Genomic DNA, 25646 nt, shown 5'->3' on the forward strand with positions numbered 1-25646 from the left:
ACAGCTTGTTCTTTTAAGTGTGCATTAAATATGACATAGCACTAATATTGTCTTGTTTAAACCTTCTTTGGTCACCTCTTTTTTTTTAATGTTTTCTTCATGTTTTCTACACACACACACACACACACACACACACACACACACACGGAGTTTCCCTTGTTAAAAAAAAAATAGTCAGGGGGCAGCTAGGTGGAGCAGTGGATAGAGCACTGGCCCTGGATTCAGGAGGACCTGAGTTCAAATCTGGCCTTGGACACTTGACACTTACTTGCTGTGTGACCATAGGCAAGTCATTGCCCTGCAAAAAAAAAAAAACAACAGTCAAGCAAAGCACATTTGTGGTGCAGTAGTTGTTGTCTGGAAATATATTTCCCTTTCTGTACCTTTACCAAGAGGGGAGTGACATACTTTGTCATCATGTTTTTGGAGTCCTGATTGGTCATTCCATTGCTCAGAGTTCTTATGTCTTTCCAGGTGGTTTTCCTTTCTAGTGTTGTGGTCATTATAGAAATGATTCTTCTGCTTCTGTTCACCTCACTCTACCTCAGTTCATACAAGTCTTCCTAGGTTCTTCTGATCCTTTCCCTTTCATTAATTCTTTTTTTGGGGGGTGGGATGGGGCAATGAGGGCTAAGTGACTTGCCCAGGGTCACACAGCTTGTCAGGTGTCTGAGCCCAGATTTGAACTCAGGTCCTCCTGAATCCAGGGCTGGTGCTGTATCCACCTAGCTGCCCCCCCTTTCATTAATTCTTACTGTGCAACCCTAATCCCATTACATTATCTGCCTGGCTACTTCCCCATTGATGGACACCCCCTTAATTTTCCAATTATTTGCTGGGCTTCTTCTTCCCAATGGACAGTGGGTTCAGTGGTTGGCCTGTGTTGGTTGGTTCATTTGATAGCCAGCTTGGGTGCTAAATCTTGTGTTTTCCTGACAAGGGATTCCCGCTTGAATGATCTGCAGGGTGGCGTTTACATTTTACTGAGAAATACAACACATTTGAAAATAAATAAATACAATGACATGGGTCAGGGGAGGCACAAGTAGATTGTGAGTCCTAAAAGCTTGAGACCCAGCATTCAGTTGAGTACAAGGAATGGACTTGAATCTCACTTCTATAATTCTTTCTGGAATTTCTAGAGAATACAAGGCTTTTTATGTATCTGTTATTTTTTGGAATAATTTACATTTTTTCCTCATTTGAATGATGATCTTTCTGTTACAGAAGTTCCAAATAACATTTTTCCCCCTGCATACACACACACACACACACACACACACACACACACACACACACACACGGAAATCTAAGATTGTTTAATTTCCAAATACTGCATTGCTCTAAAGATAAAAATTAAAAGGAATCCCCTTACCCCATGTTATCACCTCTGATCTTGACACATTTATTTTAGCTGCTGTCAAGTATTTTTCTTCCATCATAGGAAAATCCTTTTCATAGGGATTGTAGTCATTTAGGCATCACATTTTGAATGTCTGTATCATTTCTGAATTTGTGTTGTCTTAGTACCATCTTTAAGTGGCCCCCAAACTGTGAAAATCAAAATTGGGTGGAGGAAGTGAAAGGCTCTTGAATCTCACCTCTATTTTTTTCTGGAATTCCTTAGATAACATAGGGGGTTGGGGGGTGGGATGGGGAGGTAATCAGAATCCTGTTGTGGAAGGGCTCCCATTTTGGGGGTGGGGACTGCTTTTTTTCCACTCAAAAGTGTTTACAATAGGAATCACTGGTTATAGCTCTCATCTGGATGATAACTAAATACTATTGGATTCCCCCAGTTAGGTTTTAAACTTTTTTCTTTTTTCTTTTTTTGGGCTGTCTGATATTTTTTGTACTTTTATGATATAATTTTTTGTTGTTCTCAGGCACATGGTCATCCTCATATTTTAAAATCATTCATACTGTTCCATACTACTGGGCCAGGCAACTCTGTTCCCATTTTCTACTTGCATATCAACATGCCGATTCCTTTCGACTTTGTAGTCTGCAGCCCAGTGCTCCATTTATGAGATGGCTAATGGCACAGTGGACAGAGTGACATGGTGTCTGTCTGGACTAATTGGTCCCTAGTTTTATAAGGGAGTTTTAGTACTGATTCTGAATGAGATGCCAAGGTTTATCCAAGGAGCACCATGGATGTGTGTATGTATATGTGTATGTGTGTGTATATATATATATGTATATATATATATGTGTGTGTGCGTGTGTGTATATATATATATATATACACATACATACATACACACACATATACATACATATGTGTGTTGCAGTATAATAAGGTATAGTAAATGCTTGGATAAGTCCTAGCATCTGGTTTCTTTGGATAGAGACCAAACTTGTGGTTTCACTTGCATGGGGAACTCCTCCTGGATGACAAAACTCCCTCCACTTTTTTTTTTTTTCCTTTCCCAGTTACTAAATCTTAGATGCCTCTAGAGCACCAGGAGGTTAAGTGACTTACCCACAGTCACACAGCCAGTAAGGACAGGACTTAAAAGCCAGGTCTCCTTGGTTCTGAAGCCAGCTCTTTTATTCACTATCTATACCTGACTTATTAAGTTCTTTGCCCTGCCAAACTCCAAAGTGTGGCCAGAAACAATAATTAGGGTGTGTTTAATGAAATTAATAAAAAATATAGTTTGTTGTTTTTCAGTTGTGTCCAAATCTTTGTGACCCCATTTGGGGTTTTCTTGGCAAAGATACTGAAGTGGTTTTCTATTTCCTTCTCCAAAAAATACATTATAACACAGATAATGTTAATTTGTGGTTTTGTAAGTCAGTAAGCCACTGGGATTGTTTCTATTTGAGTTTGACACCACTGAGTTATACTGTGTGCTGGGGGTGGGCGGTGTCTGTCTTTTTCTCTTGTAGGAGCATGCATATACAAAGATACATATGTGATTACCAGTGTAGGAAAATTTTTATTATCTGTTAATGACATCAAGGCCCCCAAATGAGAGTTGTTCAGATTCTTTTAGGTCCTGAATCACTTGGAATTTTTAGAGCATCAAGCAGAACCATTCCATATCTTTTTTTTTTTTTTTTGGTGGTGCATTGAGGGTTAAGTGACTTGCCCAGGGTCACACAGCTAGTAAGTGTCAAGTGTCTGACGCTGGATTTGAACTCAGGTCATCCTGAATCTAGGGCCGGTGCTTTTCACTGTGCCACCTAGCTGCCCCCATGAACCATTCCTTATCTACAAAATACCTTGGTCATGTTTCATAAATTTTGGTTTCACATGGATTTGCCGATCTTTCCCTATTGTTAATTGAAATGTTTTGTTTTGTTTTGTTTTGTTTTTGCTTTTTTAGGCAAATGAGGTTGACTGAATTTTGTGTATCTTGTGATGTCTGACTTTGCTCTTTCAGAATAAACATTAGGTTAGATAGGGCTAATGAAGAATGGGCAATAATCCATGAACATATAGAATAGCCTAGTGACTTTTTTCAGAGGACTCATTTGTGAGCAGAATCTATCCCCTTGACAGTTTTGCAGAGTGGTTGAAGTGGTTCTATTCAGGAATTATTTGTGAAAATCTTCCCTAGTTGGGAACATTAAATCATGTGCCCTGGGTTCCAGCAGAGTAAGGACAAATTAGCTCCCATTAAGTCAGAACTTAATGGGGGATTTACAGGTGTTAATGTCCTTGAGATTCAGTTTGTTACACCGTGTGAGCCAGTACATGTTGGACGGAGAATGTTTTTCCTCATTTATTTGGCTTATCTTTTTCAATAGCTAGTATGAGATGTTAGGGGTTTTAGATTTGAAATCTGGTGAGGCTTGAGTTTGAATCCTGCCTCTGTCACTGTGTATAGGCCTCCAGAGCTGTGTGAAGATAAAGTAAGATAAGGGACTTCTTCAGAAGACTTGAACTCTACATTGTAGGTAGGTAGTAAATACTTTACTACTGTATCACCAGTGAAAGATCACTTCAGAACCATGGGCTTACCTAAGAATAGAAGAGCTGCTCTTTTTAGGAGATAATTGCTTAGCTTATCTTTGGAGTAGTAGAGTCATTCATTCATTCATTTAACCACCCTTCTCCACACTACTTCTTCCATTGAGTTGATCTGTGGTCCAGAGTGTCCTTCTGAGTATGCGATACTATTACAGAGGAGATTTCATGAGAAAGTTGATTGGTCATATCGCAATATGCAAGTGCTCTTCTCTTTAAAGAAAAGATTCATAATGTTAATTGGGCCTGGAATTCTATTCCAAGTTATCATCATTAAGGAGAACTTGGAGAGAATCATGGCCTGACATTCTGCTTGCAGAAATGATGTGGATAGTTTCCAACAAAACATTTCAACACAGATTAACATTTTAACACAGTAAACTAGATTAATAAACTACATTTATATAGCAAAGTACTTTCCAAATACTCTCTCTTGAGTTTTGCCACAGCCCTGTGAAGGGCGGATATTTATGACTATTAAGGAGGGGGGAATCAAGAACCCCAGTCATTTTGTGACATCTTGAAACACTTCCCCACCTCCTTAACCTGATAGTCTAAACAGCTGAAAGTCCTCAACCACTATTAAAGGAGAAATAAAATATAACAAACTCTGTAAGGATGTGGTAAGGTGAATGGGCTCCAATACTGTTTTAACAGCTATTTGTTTTTCTCAGATAAAAGACACCTGCAGTTCGTGCAAGTGGACTTCTTTAACAATTGTAAAAACTAATTGGTTACTTCCCTTTGTCTCCTGCCTTTGAACAAGGGATTTTTCTCATTTGATGACAAGCTTTGCCAGTTGTCTGGCACGCATCACCCCCAGAAACCACCTTTCCCTGTTTTCTCTTGGCTGAGTTCTCCTTTCTCTGCCCCTCCCTTTCCTGTGAAACCCTTTAATTTTTCTATCCTGATTTGTTGCAGAATACTACTGATTGTATCTGAATGGGCTAGAAAAATTATAAAAACCAAATCTGTACCTTAGGAAATTGAAGCTTTTATCAACAAGCAGTCTTCTTTAACATGCGAATAAGTTTCTTTGCTCCCAGTTTGGCTTCCTATATATGACCTACAGTCATCACACTTCTGCTCTTGGGTATGAGGTACCCAAGAGCTCCTGATTCCCCTCAGTCGAGGGAATTTTTTTTTTTTTTTTTTTTGCTGGGCAATGGGGGTTAAGTGACTTGCCCAGGGTCACACAGCTAGTCACCTAGCCGCCCCCCAGTCGAGGGAATTTGACAGTTATCATCCCTCTTTACAGACGAAGGAGCTGATGAGGCTTAGAGTTGTTCCCAACTCCAGGTCAAGAACTAGCACCAGTATGTGTTAGAGAAGTTGAGAAAAGTACCATTGTACAGTTGAAAGAATAGCAATCTCTTTGTATCCCTATTGCTTAGCTCAGTTCCTGGCACATAGTAGGTGCTTAATAAATGCTTATTGATTGACTGAAATAGTAGGTGCTTAGTCAATACTTACTGATCAATATGAGAAAGAATACTGTATGTACAATCACAGCACCTACGTACAAATCCTGGCTGTGCCATGGTGGACAGGTCACTCTTTAGGCATCAATTTTCTCATTTATAAAACAAGGTTAATGATCTTTAAGGCACCCTTCCTTCTTCTTCTTCTTCTTCTTTTTTTTTTTTTTGGCAGGGCAATGAGGGTTAAGTGACTTGTCCAGGGTCACACAGCTAGTTAAGTGTCAAGTGTCTGAGGCTGGATTTGAACTCAGGTCCTCCTGAATCCAAGGCCAGTGCTTTATCCACTGTACCATCTAGCTTCCCCAACCCTTCCTTCTAGATATAATCTTCTGACCTTCCATGGTAGTCCATTCCATTATGTAATAGCTCGTAATGTTAGGTTTTTCTTTACATCCAACTGAAACGTGGCTCTTTGAAACCGATATAGATTGAACCTACTCCTGCCCTCTGTTCTGTGGTGCTAAGCAGGACATGTGTAATCTTTTCTGTGTTGAATACTCGAAGACAGGTGTCATGTTCCTCCTGTATCTCCTTTTCTCCAGAATAAATAGTGCAGTCCCTGCTCCTTCAATAGATCGTCATCAAGGCCTTTCATTAATGCAATAGCTTTCAGGGTCAATATGGTTTCAGAGAACCCGCCTTCTTTAGAAATAAGTGGAATTTGTTGTTGGCAGTATTTTAAAAAAAATTAATATTTGATCAGAAAAGACCATTTCCAGGAGTTTTTGGAAGTTAAAAATGACACTGATGTTTAGCAAAGACGTATTTCAAATGTGGACAAAACAATTCCTTCGAAGAATTAAACTTAATGTTGAATTGGGGAGAGGGAAGAATAGCCTTTTCCTTTTTTCTGTGGTTTTTTTTTTTTAAACTTCCAAGATGGCTAGATATTGTTAAATCACTAAAATTTTCTTATAAGTGTAAGTGGTTTCTGATATGATTATTTTCAGCTGTGAAGAGCCTAAAATGTGTGTGTGTCTGTGTGTGTGCATGTACACTGAACCACAGTACTTATTACTCAGTAAATAGCCTGCCAATAAGGAAAGTAATTTCAAGAAATCAGAAGCAGGAAAAGTTAATTTATTTCCTAGAAACTTCACCAGCAGTTAGAGCTTACTCAGTTACTGTGACACCTTTTGTCATTATCATAATCTTATTTATGTCCCTGGCATTACATCTCCATAAGAGAGAAAAACTGGGAAACCGTTAAAGCGTAGGAAAGGAAAAAAAAGATTAAGTTTAATAAACGTGCAGTTTAATCTGATGTATATTTGGAAGAGCTGAAGGAGTAGAATGTTAGTAGGGGACATCTGTGATAATGTAAAAAGAAATCAAAGAAAATCACCAGCCAACTCTAAAATACCTTCAGGACATTTTGTCTGATCCAAATTGTAATTGTGATCCTATGTGACAAAAAAAACCAGACTCCTCTCTATTCCATTCCAGGTAGTAAGGAAGGTAACAGGTAAGGTTACACGGCTTTTTGAAATGTTGAGAAAATTTTTTTGTATAACAATGTGGAATTAGGACAGAGAATTCTTGTGAAAGTCTTAGGTGGATGGTGTGTTAACTTTACCTGGCTTTCCATTGAAGTAGACTGTGTGAGGATGTATATGCTTTCCTTTCTTTTGTTTTATATAAGATTGAGTGTGGAGCCTGACATCAGTTTGTGATAACCCCAACTTTGAAAGGTAGGATGAGATGGGAAGAGCCAGGAGTCAGTCAAGACCTAGGTTCAAATTCTGTCTCTGTTATTACTAGTTATGCAACCTTGGACAGGTCCAGTGGGTTGGATAAATCCATTTCCTTGCCTTCAGAATGGAGAGGAATATAATCATACTTCCTATCTCTTGAGGTTACGCTAAGGCACCATTTTCTAAAAGGGGCTACTTCATCATCCCTTATGTCTTGGGATGTGATGTTCCTTGAGTTTCTGTCTCCTATTATGGGAGGAAGGTCAGTTTACATCTGGAACGTAAATTGTCACTGATGGCAGCAGAAATAGAAATATGACATAACACAGTGAAAGTTGTTGCAAACTATTTCATGCTTTTCCAGACTGATTGAGATTCTTGGACATTTTTTTCCTTAGTAAATTGTGAGTGTTTCATGCCTCACCCTGGAAGCTTCAGAAGAGACCGTCTTACAATTTTTACAACCTTTTCTTTTAACAACTGAACAGCCCCATTCTTTTCCCTTTCTTTTGTCTCAGCAACTTTTTAGCTGCATCTGACTTCCTCTCTTTTTTCCTACTAATCTCTTTATGTAGAAATAAATGCAACATGATCTGAGGTGAGGAGGGCATGGGTAGAACAAGGGTAAATTTGACTCCTTTAAGAAAATTCTACACACACTCCCTGCTTCATCTTTATTTTCCCCATCTATAAAATGGGAATAACAATAGCACCTCCCTTACAGGGTTAGTGAAGATTAAGTGAGATAACATTGGTAAATTTGTAATTACAGTAATGTGAGGATTAAATGAGATGAAATTTTAAAGCATTTTGCAAACCTTAAAGCAGTACATACATATTTATTTATTTATTTGCTTATTTATTTACTTACTTATTTACTTATTTATTTATTGATTGATTGATTAATTACTCAACAAGGTGCCAATTGGCCTTACTTGCCTTTCCTTGTGTAGATTTATTTTGCCAATTCCCTTCTACTTGAATTCTTCCCTTTGTGTTCAGTTTTTTAAGTGGTGTTCTTATACATTTCTATACATCCCATCTCAGAGGTTGATATTGTTTGCTTGTCATGTCAACATCGTGTTTTCTTTCAGTATCATTGCTTTTTGCTTCTTTTCTTCCAGATTGTCCTTTACTTTTGTCTCTTTGCACTCCTAGCCAGTTATTCCTTTTTCTTTCTTTGATGAATCTTGCCACTGTGGATTAAAGTTTTTCTGTTCCGTGAATCATTTCTGCTGTACAGGCCATAAATTCTGTTTTCATAATTCTTATTTTTCTTTTAAACAATTAAAAAAAAAATCCTGCTGTGGTTCCATGTTCTTTTGGGAACCTACAGGGTTCTTTGCCTCATCAGATTTTCTTTTGTTTGTTTGATAATATTTATAGGTGTGTGGAATTGTTTAGTTGATCCAATAACATGCACAAACACATTTTTAAAAGTTTGCATTTATATAGTGCCTATTATGTGCCAGTCATTGTGCTAATAAGCACTTTACAATTATTATCTCATTTATCATCAAAACAATCCAGGGAAGTAGGTGCTTTTATTATCCCCATTTTATAGTTGAGGAAACTCAGGCAAACAGAGGTTAAGTGACTTGCCCAAGGTCACACAGCTAGGTAGTGTCTAGGGCTGGGTTTGAGCTCACATCTTCCAGAGTTCAGTTCTGGTGCTCCTTAATTGCCTATGTGGAGGCTATATTCCCTTCTGTTATTAATATCTTCCCTGCTCAGTGTTTTAAACTGAGTTTTCTTCCACTGGAGAGCTTTGATAATTTTATTTTTTTCCTCTTATATTCATCCATCGATTTCCTTTCCTGGGGAGTGGACCTCAAAGCCTCCCTCCTAAGCAAATCATGTTTCACAGGCTTCAGTCTCTGCCCCAAGTGACTTTTGAGGGCAGAATTGGCCTCGGCCGGGTGCTCGGCTCTTTCCTTAATTCTCTGGCTGAGCTCTGTTGCAACAGAGTGTTGTCCTGCTGCTATCCCAGCCAGGACCCATTCTGCCTTTTGGTTTTCTGTGGCAAGGGAAAGAAGGAGCAGAGGTGAGTTCTCTTGCAAGCTTGTGGGTGGAAATTAGCCTTGCCTGTTGTTAGTTCATTGGATTTTTACCTTGTTTGGGTTTGGGGGATCGTAGACTGTGGGAACACCTGAAATTGCTTTGTCTTTTTTTTGTAATTCGTACTTGGGAGAGGTTTGAGAGGGCTTGAGGATCAGAGAAAATGGCTACCTCCCCATCCCGTGACACATAGCCCAGCGATCCCATCCTTGGTCTCCATTTTTTAGTTTCAGTACTACGTCACTCCATTACTTACTAGATATTTTGAACTGGATGACCCATAATTGTCTTGCTGTATATTCAGAACAACTTATTATCGACACCCTCTCCTCAACTGACCCTTGTTCCAGACTTCCCTGTTTCTGTAAGGGCACCACCATTATTGTCCAGCTTCACAAGCTCAGCATTCCAAGTGTGGTTGATTCTCCCTCCACAACACGCCTGGAATCTTTGCCGTTCTCTTTACTTACATGGTACCTTAGGATAGTCCCTTAATACTTCTCATCATGACTATACCAGTAGCTTCCTGATTATCTTCCGTGCTGCACATCTCTCTCCTCCTAAATCTGTCCTTCACATAGCTGCCAAAGATGTTCCTGCAGACACATCTGACCATGTCACTTCTTTGCTCAGTTTCCAGTGGTTCTCTCTTACCTTAAGGATCAAATTTAGCATTTACTGCACTTTACCACCTGTCCAACTTACCTATAGGCTTATCATATGCACATTACTCTCCCTTTACTCAATATAGTTCATGCCAACTAACCTCCTTGCTACTCTGCCCCCCCTTCCATTTCCATGCTTTCATAATTGGCTCTACCTTGCCTGGATTACATCCCCTCCTTACCCCCCACTGCCTTAATAAATGTTTATTGATTTGGATCGTAAATGCCCTAGTTGTCTTCAAAACTCAGTTTAGATGCCACCTCCCACGGGAGGACTTTTCTGTTCTCCTAGCTTTTATTAGCCTTTTGGAGAGGGGCTGAGGCAGTCGGGGTTAAGTGACTTGCCCAGGGTCACACAGCTAGTAGGTATCAAGCATCAAAGGCTGAATTTGAACTCAGGCCCTCCTGACTCCAGGGTCAGGTCTCTGTCCACTGCGCCACTTAGCTGCCCCAATTTTATATAATTATATACTTATATTACTTACATGTTGTCTCCATGGATGGAGGACAGGATTTTTTGTTTTTATGTTTCCTCAGTGCCTGACATATAATAGTTGCTTAATAAATGCTTGTTGACAGAACAGCAGTTACAGAAAAGGAGCTGAAGGCAAAGCTCAATAAGATTTCTTCCTTTTAAATGCAACCTGTGGTTTTTGGAGCATCTTTCCTAATTTCCGATTTGAATTTCTAATGTTAGTTTTTGGAGCTGTCACTATCAACAGTGTCTGCTTCTTTTGCCTAATTTTTACTTTTATACACTTCTGAGAACCTTCGAGTGAGCATCCCTATCTGAGTCTCACTCCTTCATCCCAGTTGCCCATGCAAGGCTAAATCAGGTTTACTTGGATGACCAGTCATAAGAAAAGACTTAATTGCCCCTTCAGGGACTCCCTTCCTTCCCAACTCCTTCCTTCCCTCACCCCAAGCCCTGCTGTGGGAAAGGTACCTTTAATAGGGAAGGAAATTCTTTAGTAAGGACAGATCCTTTCCATCTCCAGTATGGAGCAAGAGGCTTAAGATGCACCTTCTGGCTAAGTTAGCATACTGATTAAGATTCATCAGTCACTCAAGAATGCCTATTATTCTTGATTTGTGGGCCGATGGAGAAGACTGGAGTCTGCTTTTAAAAGTGCAGGACAGCACTGGGTATTGGAGTAATACCTAAGTTAAGTGGTTAAGCTTATTTGAACAGGAAGGAGAAGCAAGGGATGCCAAGGTCAATCATACCAGACCTGACCATTTTTCCTAGGATTGATCCTGTTTATCTTTACCTGGATGGTTGCTAAGGTATTTTCTCTAACTGATCACCACAGTCTGTTATTGTGCTCTTCCCCCACCCTCCAAACAGTCTTGTACACTTGCTTTGTTCCCAAGGTATTTGTTAATCTGGGTATCACTGTATTCCTTTCTGGCATGTTGGCTGGCTGCCAAGCAACCAGCCATCCTTCTGTAGGGAGAGGTTAAGTTCTGACCTGCACATTCTTCGCTCCTCAGCAATACACTTAGGGAAAGGTTTGAATCCAATATAGGTACATGTGAAAATGCTAATTATTACGTAGCAGAAATCCTTATGGTATCTCATGTGTATGGTCGTTTATGATCATTTTAAAAGCTGGTTATGGAAGTAGGTGCCTATGAATTCTCTTTGCATTATAATGTATTCATAGTGAAAAGAACCCCCCCCCATATATCTTTCTTTCAGACCTTGCTTACTCTTTATATATATATATATATATATATATATACATACATATATATACATGTATATATATATTTATTTCAATTATCAAACATTTATTTTCTTCCCCTCCCCATTCCCCATGAGGCAGGGGGGAGGAGGGAGAAAAAAAACAATAAATAAAAAAACCTTGTTAACAAGTAATGCATATTCAGATGAAATGAATTTCCATATTGGCCACATCCAAAAATGTCTGTTTCATTTTGCATATTGTGACCATCGCCATGCCTTCTTATCCTTCCTTCTTGTACAATGGATGGGCAGGTAAGTTTACCAGGTATTGGATTTCTCCCTTTCCCTCTTTCTCCCTCTCTCTCCAGGGGAATAAACAAACAGAGGCTAAGGATGGGGAGGATCCAGACATCTGTTCCCCACACCAGTACTTTCCCTTGGTTCTCAGGAATATCAGCACTTCAGAGTGTTTACCTTTGAGGAGAATGTAGCAGCATATATCGATGCTTTGCTTCTTCCCAGTTGCAAAGTTTTATTCCTTCATTGTGACCATTTTCGCAGGAATTCTTAGGTTTTCTGTTTCAAAAAAATTCATTGACCTACTTCTTGGGCCTATGGAAAATATCCCTTCACTCATCTTCTGACTTTATATTCATGAATTTCCCACACTCTGTTTAGTCTGCTGGTTTTTATTTTGATGCTGTCCTGTTTTTACTGTGGAAGTCCCAGGATGAATGAAGACGCCTGCTCACTGAATTTCTGTCCTTGTATATCGACTTTGTCACATACCTTTTGTGTGTAATGAATTTAAGTGGCTAATTTAACATTTAGTCACTGATGCAATTAATTAGGTAGCTATATACATTTATTCTAAAGTACTAATTGACTTTAGGTAATATAAGCTGCTGAAATACCTTTTGAATCCTCAAGGTAGGATGAAACATTCAATATATTTTTTGATATTATGTTTTTTATTGTGTTGATAAAAAAGTATTGAAAGCTCAGTTGGTGTGTGGTATGGTATGTAAGATTGTTGACTTGAGAGTTGGAAGCTATCTTTGGGTAAGTATTTTCCCCCCACCATACTGAATTACCATTGCATATTTCTATTTTTGTCATCCTTCCTGGGGAACAAAATTTTCAGGGGACTTGGAAGAAATCTTTAATTTGTGGGGTTGGGATGAATGTCATTATTCACTGACCTGAAAGTATGCCTTGATAACATAAAAACAGAATGGATTCTACCAGTCTTTTGTTAAATGTTGTCTTCCCTTTTCTGCCTCATTTTAATTCTTTACCCCCAAATCAGGAGGTGAATTCTAATGCAGAGTAAAATATTGTCTTCTAGTAATTGCTTCTGTTAATAATATGTAAGACTAGGGAAAAAATTATCTAGGGAGAGACTATATCATGGTTTTCACAGAAACTCTGTTCCTCAGAGCCCAGTTAGAAGATAATGGGGTGGGGGGGCAGTTGTTTTGGTCTTAAGCTGGGGGGGGGGGGCGGAATTAAACGCTAATTCCCAAAGGGTATTTTGAATAGGTTTATACAGATTCCTATTTCCGACAGTTTCAACAAAGCAACTGCTCCAACCCAGAAAATACCTCCCAGCAAATAGAGAGAATAGAAATGAAATTAAAGGACAGGGATAGAGAGTCACTGCCTCTGAGATAAGGGGTGTTGGCAGTTTTTACTTGGGTTGTCACTGATTTAAGTAAAAGCCTTCTTGGCTTTTTGTTTCTGTTTTTGCAGTTCAGTTTTTTCTTTATAAAACATTTTTCATGTTTGTAATTTTTCCTCCCTTGGATGAATGAATTAATGAAAATTTATTAAGCACTTATGTGTCAAGGACTGTGCTAAACACTGGTGATAAAAACCTGAAAGAGCAAGACACACAGTCCCTGTTTTCAAGGAGCTCATACTATCATTGAGGGAGAAATCACATAAAAGAATGTTCCGCTGCAGGGCGGATAGAGGTCCAGAAGAAATCTGGGGAGAAGGTTTACAGATTCGAGACCCAGAGGTCTTTAGGTTATGTCATTAAATTGCTCTGTTGTGAGTCTCTTGGGCAGATAGTAAGTCCTGGTGGTCTTCCAGTAGAGTTGGTGAATCCCATCTCACCCAAACTGTGTGAACATCAAGCAACCTGGATGGATTTTGGGTGGCTCCCTGCCATGGAACAGGGCAAAAGAGGAAGAAAGAAAGGGGGGGAAGGTGCCTTCTTTGGTAGCAGGTTTTTCTAGCTACCAAGAGAGGGGAAATGAAATTATATGAATGACTTTTAAAAAAATAAACATTAAATCTTTGGCTTAGTATAAGGAGGACACCATTTTGCCAAGGACTGGTGGGATTCATTCTGTTTCTGTGTCATCAACAGGTAGCTTGAGGTTTGTGACTATTGTGGAGACAGTAGGACAGGTGCCGATCTCAGCTGAGAGGATGTGGGTTTGGATGGATACTGTGTGACTTTTCAGTAGATCACTTCTTTTTTCTGAGTCTCTGTTTCCTCAGTTAGAAAATTAGGGGGATGGAGGAGATGACCTCTGAGATCCCAGGCCCAGATCTGTGATCCCATGGTCTCCAAAATCTTGTGATGTTTTTTCATGTCCTTTCCAATGGGAAATCCTTTGATTTCCAACAAAAGAAACTTGTACCCTGCAGCTAAAGACAGTAAGGCTTGGTGTAGAGACGGTGTAGTATGGGAAATAGCTTGAGGACAGCATTTGAAGTTGGAAGATGCAGGTTTGGGTCCTGGTTTGGCTACTTTCTCTGGGTGACGGTGGGCAAGTTTTTGCCTCTGTAGAGTGGGGAGAGCAAAGTCCAGCGGGGTGGGCTAGAAAACCTTGATTGTCTTTTCCTGTTTGGAATCTGTGATCCTGTGCCTTCAGAATTTGGCTCTCAAACTAGTACAAACTCACTTTTAAGTAACAATCTTTGTTCCTTTCCCCAGAGTAGAACACATTTTAATTTCCCTTAAAATGATTGAATCACAAGACTGTGGCAAACAGAAGGGAGAAACTGGGGTAGCTTTAGCTTTTTATCTTTCTGAAAAGTAATAAGACATTTTCTTTCTGTTACCATCCTATTATAAATTCTGATGTTCATGGATTGCTTTTGTGTTTTTCCCCCCCTAGGGTGACATACCATCTGTTGAACACCTCCTCCAAAATGGAAGTGACCCAAATGTTAAAGACCATGCTGGATGGACTCCACTGGTATTTTTCAGCTCTCTTTGTTCTCGACTATCCCACTCTCCTCTGGGACATCCTTCTCTGCCTTTTTTTTTTTAATGAAATTATATTTTCATTAATCATAATAAATGGCTTCTGACCTGATCTTCGGTATGGTTGGGGTATTATCTAGAACCAGAGGTTCTTAACCTTGTGTCATGAACCCACTTGGTAGTCTGGTGAAGCCTATGGAACCTCTTCTCAGAATAATGTTTGTTGCCCACATTCATAATTAAAGAAAATGTGAAATTTTAGGTAGAAGTCAGTGAAAATAAAGCTTTCAGTTTTCTTTCTCATCCAGGTTTAAGGACTCATTTGAAATCTATTTATGGACCCCTTCCATGGACCCTCAATAGAGATTATGATTTTATCTTGAGAAATTTCCTAAGGGTTCAGAATTGTAGTTGTGCTTTTTTTGGTACTCCCATTTTTTTAATGGGTCACCCACGAGCCAGTGTAGGGCAGAACTAGTGGCAGCTGCTACTAAATTTAGGGAGGTCTCACCTTCCAAAGTCTTGTCCCATTAGAAGCTGATTTTTGCTGCTGGCTATGTCAAGAAGGGTAAAGAAATATGTTATGTTTATAAGTCCCATTGAGACACACCACATGCTATATATGGATAGAAGGGAAGAAACCTCATAGCCCTGCCTCCACATATATATATATATATATATATTTTTTTTTACACTTATTTAGAGCCAATTTTTTTTGGTGGAGATCTTTTTTTGGCTTTTGATACAGTGTGTGGCTAAAGATGTAATGTGAAGAATCCACAGGAAAGAACAATACAAGCTGCTTGCATTTGGAAACAAGTGCTAACTATCTGGGCTAATTGCATTAGGACAATAAACATGAGATATGACATGTGCAGCCACAGAAGATGTCAACAAATGAGAGCGATGCATTCATCCTGCAAACTAGAAATTCAGCACAGAAATCGGGAGTCTAATTAGGCCAGGTGCATACAGGCTTAAAGTGATATATAATGGTGTCCCTACTAGCCAAAATATCATGCCAAGAAGGTATTCATCCAGCTCTAAGTCATGGAGACAAGTTGTAGAGGCCTCTCTCGGACTAGCTAATATTTCCATGATTGGTTTAATTATGTTTTCATGATCTGGAAGGCACATAGTAGCAAAAAGCAGGGAGTATTCTAGAGAAACCTATCTTGTTGTATTGATTTGAGTTCCCCTCATTTGCCAGTAAAAAAAGCAGCTGTAATGTGACCTATTTTCTGAATCTGACACACTGAGATTCATCTTAATCATAAGAGCGAATTTGTTCAAATGTATTTATTAAAATGCAAAGTGATGGTGTGATCATGTAAAAAAAAATGGGGACAGCATTTGCTTGGAGTAATTCTTTTCTCTGGAGTCTCTATTGATATCTTCCATTCAGTTGCTAGTTGTGTTAATTTAGTCATTGTTGGGATCAGTTTGCTAATGATAGTGATTAAGTTGTAACCACTTGCTGTATTGGCTTGTGGTAAGACTGCTTTGTAGAGACCCTAGGTACTCATATTAGTAGATAGAAATTCTGGATATCTTACTCTTGAGAACTGTGTGATCAGTGGAGAGTCACAAACTTTACTGAAGATGATATTGTCCTATGCATTCAACTCATATGGGGGTCGCTTCAGCCAGTACAGAATTTCCATTTGAAAGGACCTCAGGAACCTTCTAATCAAAGACCTTTTAACCTCTTTGATATCACAGAGTACTTTAGTAGTTTGTTGACACCTGTTGCCTCAAAATTGGATTTTTTAAATAAATAAACTGCTTAGCATTAAAAAAGGAAACCAGTTTTATTGATATAATGATCTCTTTATGTGTATGTACATATATAAAAAATTATACATATATACACAGACATACATACACATATGTGTGTATATATATGCATATACACATACATACACACATATATTTTAAAGTTCATGGAACTCAGGTTAAGAACTTCTGATCTAGTCTCATCTGCATACTACTAATAATTCCTTCTATATCGTGGTCCAGCTTTTGCTAGAATATCCTTAGGGAACGAACTCGGTAACTTTTGGTTTTGTACCTCAAGCATCATGCCTGTATGTACTAGGTGCTTAATAACTGCTTATTGATTGATTGACATTTTAGTAGAGTCAGTTCTCTCAAGTTTCTTCAGGCTCTAAATCTGTGCTTTTATGATTAGCAGTATTTCATCCAAAATACACGTTCCCTATTTCTCCCATTAAGGACTTAGCACTCAGACTTCAAGTCGATAGTCTTTGCCTTTATAGCTGAATTGAGAGAGTGAATGAAAAAGCATTTATTAAGATTCCTGCTTACTAGGTACCAGCAATGTGTTCAGTGCGAAGTATAAAAATACAAAAATGAAAAAGATACTTCCTGCCCTCAGGGAACTTACATTTTAATAGGGGGAGACTACACATATGTGGGTGTACCAGTCAGGAGAAGGAGCATCTCTGTGGGAGTCAGTGATTACTTAAGTGATGCTTTGTTTGTTTTGTTTTTTTTTTTGCCAGATCATTAGGATTTTGTTTACTTATTCTTTGTCACGCTTCTCTGTCAATCCCTCCAATTTATATCAATTAGCACGAAGCCTGTAATCATGGACATCAGAAGGTTGTGGAGCTACTGTTACAGCACAAGGCTTTGGTAAACACCACTGGCTATCAGAATGACTCGCCACTCCACGACGCGGTCAGGAATGGGCACGTGAGCATCGCCAAGTTATTACTCTCTCATGGAGCCTCCCGCGATGCTGTGTAAGTGGGTTGGAAATGGCTTATTGTGTATTTCTATATTATCATTGCTTGGGAAGCAAAGACCTTAATATGTAGGTTGTTGTTGATTTTTATTTCATTTTTTATTCCCTAGCTCTTGTGTCTGTCTCCCAGAATTAAATGTGATTTTCATAATGGCTTAAAAGTCAGCATCCATGCCCTTTCCTTCTGTGGTTGTAAAATATGTGTGCATGGCAAGAGAAAGAAAGACAGAGACACAAGAGAAAGTGAGGGAGGGGGAGAGAGGGGAGAGAGCACTTTCTTTCAGTGCTGGAACAATTATCAAGCCAATTTTGAAAGCGTTGATTCTGCTGGCAGCATTTACAAAGCAGAAGTAGCCAGTTGTTTTCAAATATATGTAGAAATTTGAAATTGACTAATGCATTTATCTCCCATCTTGCATTTCTCCCTATGTCTACTTGACATAATGTGCTAGACTACACACAAGAACTCAAAGTTTGAGAAAGCTCTCTATGATTAACTTGCATCATAATGAAAGGTTTTGCATCTTTCAGATGAGGCTCATGGGTATCTTGTTTTGCAGCAAAGGGGCATTAGTGAATTTTGGAAATTGCCTTTTAAAATAGATGCCATGGAACACATCCCAAGTAAATGGCTCGTGTGTACTTTTTGTCTTAGTCTGTTGCCTCATCCTCTTAGGTATAAAGTTTAGTTTCAGTGTTGAATTAAATTGGAGTAAGCTGATATACCAGCTTCCCATTTAATCCCATTAAAGTTCTCCCAAAGGATGAGGATAATTCGGAAAGTTAAATATAAGAAAATATTCATATTCCTTCTAAGATACCTCCCAAGTGTGAGAATTAAAGATATTTAAAAAACAACAACATTCATTTGAGATGATCATGCACCTTGAAAAAGATAGAATCTAAAAATCCATGACTGAAAATATAATGAATCAGCAAGCATTTATTAAGTGCCTACTATGTTCTGGGCATTGTATCAGGGATACAGAAACAAAGAATAAAACAATCCTACTATAAGAATCTTAAACCAGCTACTTATAATTATCAGGCGTGAAAATGCTTCATTGTGGAAAACCTTGCAGCTTTTCTCGATTTCCTGCTACACTAATAGACTAATTAACTCTCTCCAGGTTTCAGTTTCTTCATTTGCAATATGACAGGTTTGAACTAGATGGCTTTTTAAGGTGCTTTCTAGTTATAAATCCATGATCTATGAATAGAGGAATTGCCACTTTTGAATCAGCACTTTAATATCTTGAAATGTAATGGGGCAGTCGACATAAATGATATTCTTTTGCATAACCAAATGTTTTTGTTGTCATTCACTTGTTTTAATCATGGATAACTCTTCCTGACCCTGTGTTGGGTTTTCTTGGCAAGATACTGGAATGGTTTGCCTCTTCTCCAGTTCATTTCCCCAGATGAAGAAACTGAGGCAAACAGGGTTAAGTGACTTGTCCAGGGTCACATTGCTAATAAGTGTCTGAGGCTGGATTTGAACTCAGAAAGGTGAGTCTTCCTGACTCCAGACCTGGCACTATCCACTGTGCCACCTAGCTACCTACAACCAAGTACATTTCTGTGCAGATTAAAGTCTGGGCTGAGTCGCTGATTAATGTGTGTCACAAACACTACCTACATGGGACAGCTAGGTGGCACAGTGGATAGAGCACCGGTCCTGGAGTCAGGAAGACCTGAGTTCAATCCAGCCTCAGACACTTAGCACTTACTAGCTGTGTGACCCTGGGCAAGTCACTTAACCCCAATTGCCTCACCAAAAAAAAAAAAAAGAAAAAGAAACACAAACTACCTACTTCTGTGAGAAAATAGTGGGATCTCAGAACCGTAGATACATTGAAACTCAGCCGTTGTTGCAAAAGCTATAGCGGTTTGTCATTTTTCTAAGTTATTCCTCGGCCCTCGCATGTACAGTAGTCTTTGGTACCAAGTGTCGAGTATTTTTTCACTACTGACTTCCAAAGAGAACTGCATGTAGCCTTGGAAAGCCAATATATCCATGGTCACTAGTAATCCTGAGTCACAACTCATCGTCACGCTGAAGATACTGGGCAGTATTTTGTCATTGCCTCGTGACAGCATGGCAACATTAATCAGCTGTTGATTGGCCTGAACTTGGCAGAATCTCTTTGCATTATAAAATTTCCAAGATCATCAAGCATTACTGAAATGTGATTTAAATGAGTAACAACTTGATGCTATTATTCTTAGTAAAGGAATTTTTTCTGCCTACCTCCTCACCATCTGTTGTAACATAGAACAGGCTCCTTGGGGCCTTTGTGACCCCAGGACAACTCACTTAACACCTCTCAGCCTCAGTTTCCTCATCTCTAAAATTGGGATAAGAGCACCCACCTCAGGATGATTATGAAGATCAAATGTGATGTCATAGATAAAACATCTTGCAACCCTCGAAAGAAGTATATAAGTGTTAACTGTTCTTAAATATGCAAATTAGTTCAGGTGTGTAGACATACTGATTATCAGGGCAGGAAATAAACCAGAGGGAAGAGAAAGTATGTGTTTAGTTGATCTTTGCAGTTGATGCACTGCCCCACTAAGAAGCAATAGGATTGGGGCACCTAGGTGGTAAAGTAGATAGAGTTAGGAGGGCCTGAGTTTAAATGTAGCCTCAGACACCAGCTAGCTGTGTGACCCTGGGCAAGTCACTTAACCCCAATTACCTCTTAAAAAAAAAAAAAGAAGTAGCTGCAGCAATTGGATAGTGGCCACCAGATAAAAGTTGTAATTCACCTTCCTCCCACGTCCTACATATATGTTGGAATAAAGCAACAAAAAGGGGCAGTAGATAGGATGCTAGCCCTAGAGTCAGGAGGACCTGAGTTCAAATTCATCTTCAGACACTGTTACCCTGAACCAGTGACCTCACCCTGTTTGCCTCAGTTTCCTCATTTCTGTGAAATGAACTGGAGAAGGAAGTGTCAAACCTTACTCTAGTATCTTTGCCAAGAAAACCCCTGAAATGGGGTCACGGAAAGTCGGACAGGACTGAAACGATTCAGCAACAAAGCAACAAAAGGGCAAAGGAGCAATCTCTAAGTAGGTGAAATTAGAGCGCAGTAAAGGAAGAGGATATTTGGAACTAGGAGAGCTACAAGGGAACTAAACAGGCTCATTTTATATGGAGGGGCTTTGTTTTGCTGCCCAGCAATCCTTTTATTCCTCCCTGTGCCATATTCCACGTTCTAGACTTCTTGCTCCCTAGCATCTCAAGGTAGACGTCTCCTCGGCCGAGACTGAAACCTTCTGACAAGAGCCTCCTGCATCTGCCTTCATCCTTACTTCAAAACTTTCGGGATGTCTTTACCTGTCCTCTCCTTCCTTCTTTCCTTCTGTCTCCCAGAGAATGATGTGGCTTCCTTTGTCGCCAAGGTGGTCCTCTTCATCTGTGCTGCCATGTTTTCTTTTCTGTCTCAGGATTTCTCTCTATTGATTGTTCATTCTCTGCCTCCTCCCCCTCCCTCTTCCCCTCTCTTTCTCCCTCTCCCCCTTTTCCTCTCCCTCCCCATTTTTGTTCTCTTACCTTTACTGAATTCTTTCTTTATAACCTGCTCGGGTCTCCCTTATTATCTATAGAAAAGGCTGCTGGGTTTGGAGTTGAGGCATCTGGGTTTGAACTCTGGCTGATTTTTATCTGCTAAAGTGAGAGTGTTTTACTGAATTAATTGACTAAAGTCCTTTCAACTCTTAAATTGATCTAATACCCCCCCCCCTTAAAAACAATAGCCCACAGTGCTTTCAAGGAGTGTTGCTCTTTCTTCCATTGCCAGACTATTAGAAAGATTGTTCTATGTTCACCACCTTCTTTGTAATTTCACTGCTCTGTGGCCTCTCGCCCCATCACTCCCTCCTCCCTAGTCTTCCTCTATCTTTTTGTAGTACTGCCCCACTTCCTCCAGACTGTTCTCTTCTTCCTGGGTTTCTTGGATACCATGTTATTCTAGTTTTTGTACTCTCCATCAGTCTTCTTTTTCCTTATACTTTTAGATGCGTATAGGTGGTACTGAATTCAAACTTTGCCTTAGCCACATACTAGATTCATGACCCTGGCTGAGTCACTTAGTCCTGTAAGATCTCAGTTTCCTCAACTGTAAATGGAAATCATAATAGAACCTTTTTCCTCATATTATTGTGAGGATCAAATGAAATAATCATATTAAAGCACTTAGCACAGCACATGTCACATAGCTGTATAAATGTTAGCTTCTATTTCTACTACTTCTTTTTTTCCTTCTCCTCCAATTAGTCACACCCCAACAAGTTGCCTATCGTTTCCATATCAGTCCCCAGTTCCAAGAACACTATTAGATTCATCAAAGATGCCCACGGTCATTCAAAAGAGATTGGCATAGCCCTCGGAGAGGGCAAAACAGAGCCTGAGAAAAATTGCCTGAGGTAGAGCTTATGTTTGAGTGGACAACTCACTGAATGGGTCTGTTGATGCATTTTTCTCAGGCAGACACTACAGATAGAAATTGAGCCTGGGCCCAGAATTGTATAAAGCATCTGGTAAATTTGACAGTGCTCTCAACAGCCCCAGTTGCTGACACACCAGGCCGTATTTTTAACATCCTTGTTCTCCCGAAGTTGCTGTGTAGATGTGAATCATGAAACACTGGTCTCAGAAGAATCAAAATTGTAGATCACCCTAAGGGCAATAGAAAGTTGTTTGGTGGGCATTGGTAGGCTCTGGGTTATGGCCAACAAAGTCTGGTGCTTGAGAAGCCCTATACAATTCATTTTTGAAGATGGATATGCCCAGAAAATGAGTAAGGACTAACCACTATACATGCTGACTGTTAGATTTTTATCCATCAAATACTACAAGTAGCAGAGGGAAGACTGGCACATGCAGGATTTTAGGAAACTCTTAGATAAAACAATGGTGTAAGATAATTAGGCATGGGTGAGATAATAATAACATGGGATAGTAATAACACCAATTTTACAAGTTTGTTTCATTACAAATGAGATAATATTTGTAAAGCATTTAGCACAGTACTTGCATGTAGTAGGTGCTATATAATACTCACTATTATTATCAGCAATTTTTGCAAAATCCCTTAATATTTCTAAACCTTGATTTTCTTTATCAGTGAAATGGAATAAATAAGTTAGTACAGGAGTCAAGCAACGTACATGAATGTACTTTGCATGGAATTTTTATGTTACGTAAGCATATTTTGGTTCCTATCTGATAAGTTTTCTGACACTTAGGTTTCTTTTTATTTCTCTCATTGTTTGCAGTGTGATCTTGGCCTTATTCATGAAAGTGAGCTAGGGTAGTATAAGATTAATTTCTACTTAGTGATTTCTTATCCTACTGTCCATAATTTGGATAGGGGTCTCTAATGAGGATGAACTTTTAAAAATATGACCCTCGAGGCAGCTAGGTGGCACAGTGGATAAAACACTGGCCCTGGATTCAGAAGGACCTGAGCTCAAATCCAGCCTCAAACACTTGACACTTACTAGCTGTGTGACCCTGGGCAAGTCACTTAACCCTCATTCTCCTCCCCCCCCCCCAAAAAAAAAGTATGACACTTTCCCCAACAATCTTATCATCTCTTAAAGAATACTAATTTTGCCCCTTTTGAGGGGTGGGGGCTTTAAAAGGTTGTTATTTCAACCTAAAATTGAAGGAAGACTCAATTTGGGAGAACATAGACTATTTTTACCACCCCCCCCCACCCCCCCCTGCCATATCTTTGGGAGAAAATGTTAGAAGAATTTAGACAATAGATTGAATTTAAGACCAATAGTTTTCTACAGTGCTTTTTTTAGTTCAGATTTACTATCTTCCCTATTCATTCAGCTAATATGTTGTATACAAATGACATATCATTTTACATAGGATAATTAGAGTTTTTAAATTATGAAAGAATAAGTGGGAGTCATATATTGGTAGCTGAGACCTGATTTTCTGACATCTCTTCCTCCATCTTATAAATGTCTGTATTGTTAACTGTTGAAAGCACGATACCTCCCCCAACTTTCTCCTTGCCTTCTTCAGTTAAAGAAAAAAAAAGCTCATCATGAGATTAAAGCTCTTATGTAAAACATTATGTGGGTTGGCTTTATGAATTATGCTGATTTGGAAATGCACAAGATTTAGCAGTTAGAATACTTTGCTACTCACTAAGTTTACTCTGACTAGGAAGGATATTGGACTATAAATGGAAAATATTATATGGACCAGTGGACCTATTAATTGTCCCTGTGGCCTAGTTAATTTTTTTTTTAAAGTTAATCTCCTGCACAGAGAAAATTTATGTTTTATGGTTGGATTTTTTTTTCTCTATCATGTATTTGTCCTCTTGAATTCCAGTGTCTTTCTTGGTTCACAGCAACCCGAGTGACTTGAGATCCGAGATCTCCGTATTTGCAATTTCACAGTGGTTCATAAACACGCTCCACTCAGATGGACTGCTCATGCAGCTTGCTATACACGATAAGCTCAGCCTTGGTACAAAACCGTCTCACTGCTTTTCCGTTAGGTACCTGGTGGCCTGCCGTCATCTCTGCGGCAGGTGCATGTTTAAATTTGATGATAACCTTCTCCTTCCCTCCCTGAGTAATACTCATTTAGTGAACAGTTGTGGGCAGGCACCTGCCGCTGTTCTTAGGAAAGAGAAAAGGTTATTCTGTATTCTGTACAGGGTGTTTCATTTAAAGTGAAATGTCAGTTTGTGGTGAGAAAATAAAGCTCAACGTTTTAAGATGTTCTGATGGAGACTGTCCAAACGGGGCCCCCGGGTACGTGTTGTCATTGGCTGTGTGAGTGTGGGCCGCAAAGCTGGCCTTTTGCCACCGTGTCCCAAGTAGAATCAAGTGTCTAACCAGCTTAGTGATGGCGGCCAGGGCATCAGTCAAGAGTTAGTCAACAAAAACGCTAACTTCATGGTTCTCCGTGAGCAAGAGTAGAGTGTGAATGGGGCTTTTCTTTTTTTTTTTTTTTTTTTGGCAGGGCAGTGAGGGTTAAGTGACTTGCCCAGGGTCACATAGCTATTGTCAAGTGTCTGAGACTGGGTTTGAACTCAAGTCCTCCTGAATCCAAGGCCAATGCTTTAGCCACTGAGCCACCTAGCTGCCCCTGAATAGGGCTTTTTTCAAAGGGTCATTCCAAGGAGACAGATTATTCAGGCCTAGTGGTTAGCACTGGACCAAGGGTCTGGAAGACTTGAGTTCAGATCTACTTTCAGACACTTACTAGCTGTGTGACCCTGAGTAAGTCACTTAACTGATGTCTGCCTCAGTTTCCCCTTTTGTAAAATGGGAATAATGGGAGCACCCACCTCCCAGTGTTGTTGTGAGGATCAAATGAGGCAATATTTTTGAAGTACTTAGCTCAATGTTTGCCACATATGGTTGCTTAATAAACCCCTCCTTTCCTTCCCTTCCTTCCTCCTTCCCTTCCTTCTTTCCTCCCTCCTTCATCTTGGCAGTCTGGTGAAGCCTATGGAGCCTTCTCAGAATAATATTATTATTATTATTATTATTTCTTTTCTTTTATATATTTTCAACATTTAAAAATATTTAAAATTTTGAGTTCCAAGTTCATTTTTAAAAAATTTTGAGTTTTAAAATGCCCTTTCCCTCCCTTCAACCCCTCCCCTACCCATTGAGAAGGCAAGCAATATGATATCAATTATACATGTGAACTCATGCAAAACATATTTCTATATTAGTCATGTTGCAAAAAAAAAAAAAGAAAAACAAAGTGAAGAAATTATACTTCATTTTGCACTTCATCTGTTCTCTCTCTAGCAGTGGATAGCATTTTTCATCATGAGTGCTTAGGAATTGTCTTGGATCATTGCCTTGATCAATGTGGCTATGTCTTTCACATGCAATCATTGTTAAGAATGTTTCTAAATTCAAGGGCAGCTAGGTGCCGCAGTACATAGAGCACTGGTTCTTCCTGGAGGATCTCAGTTAAAATTTAGTGTCAGCCACTTACTAGCTGTGTGACCCTGGGTAAGTCACTTAACTCCATTTACCTCCAAAAAACAAAGAATGTTTTTAAATGCATAAAATAGAATATGTA

At 39.3% G+C, this 25646-nt stretch overlaps 1 protein-coding gene across 1 annotated transcript in view; it reads left to right on the plus strand.

The window, feature by feature from the left end:
• Positions 1–25646, plus strand: part of BARD1 (BRCA1 associated RING domain 1) — a 140366-nt gene that overhangs the window by 61478 nt on the left and 53242 nt on the right. The window contains exons 5-6 of the mRNA XM_043996068.1: positions 14702–14782; positions 17386–17558. Of these exons, the coding sequence (XP_043852003.1) occupies positions 14702–14782; positions 17386–17558 (254 nt within the window). The remainder of the gene's footprint in view (positions 1–14701; positions 14783–17385; positions 17559–25646) is intronic.

This window comes from Dromiciops gliroides, chromosome 3 (assembly GCF_019393635.1).
Source record: "Dromiciops gliroides isolate mDroGli1 chromosome 3, mDroGli1.pri, whole genome shotgun sequence".
NCBI classification, from domain to species: domain Eukaryota; kingdom Metazoa; phylum Chordata; class Mammalia; order Microbiotheria; family Microbiotheriidae; genus Dromiciops; species Dromiciops gliroides.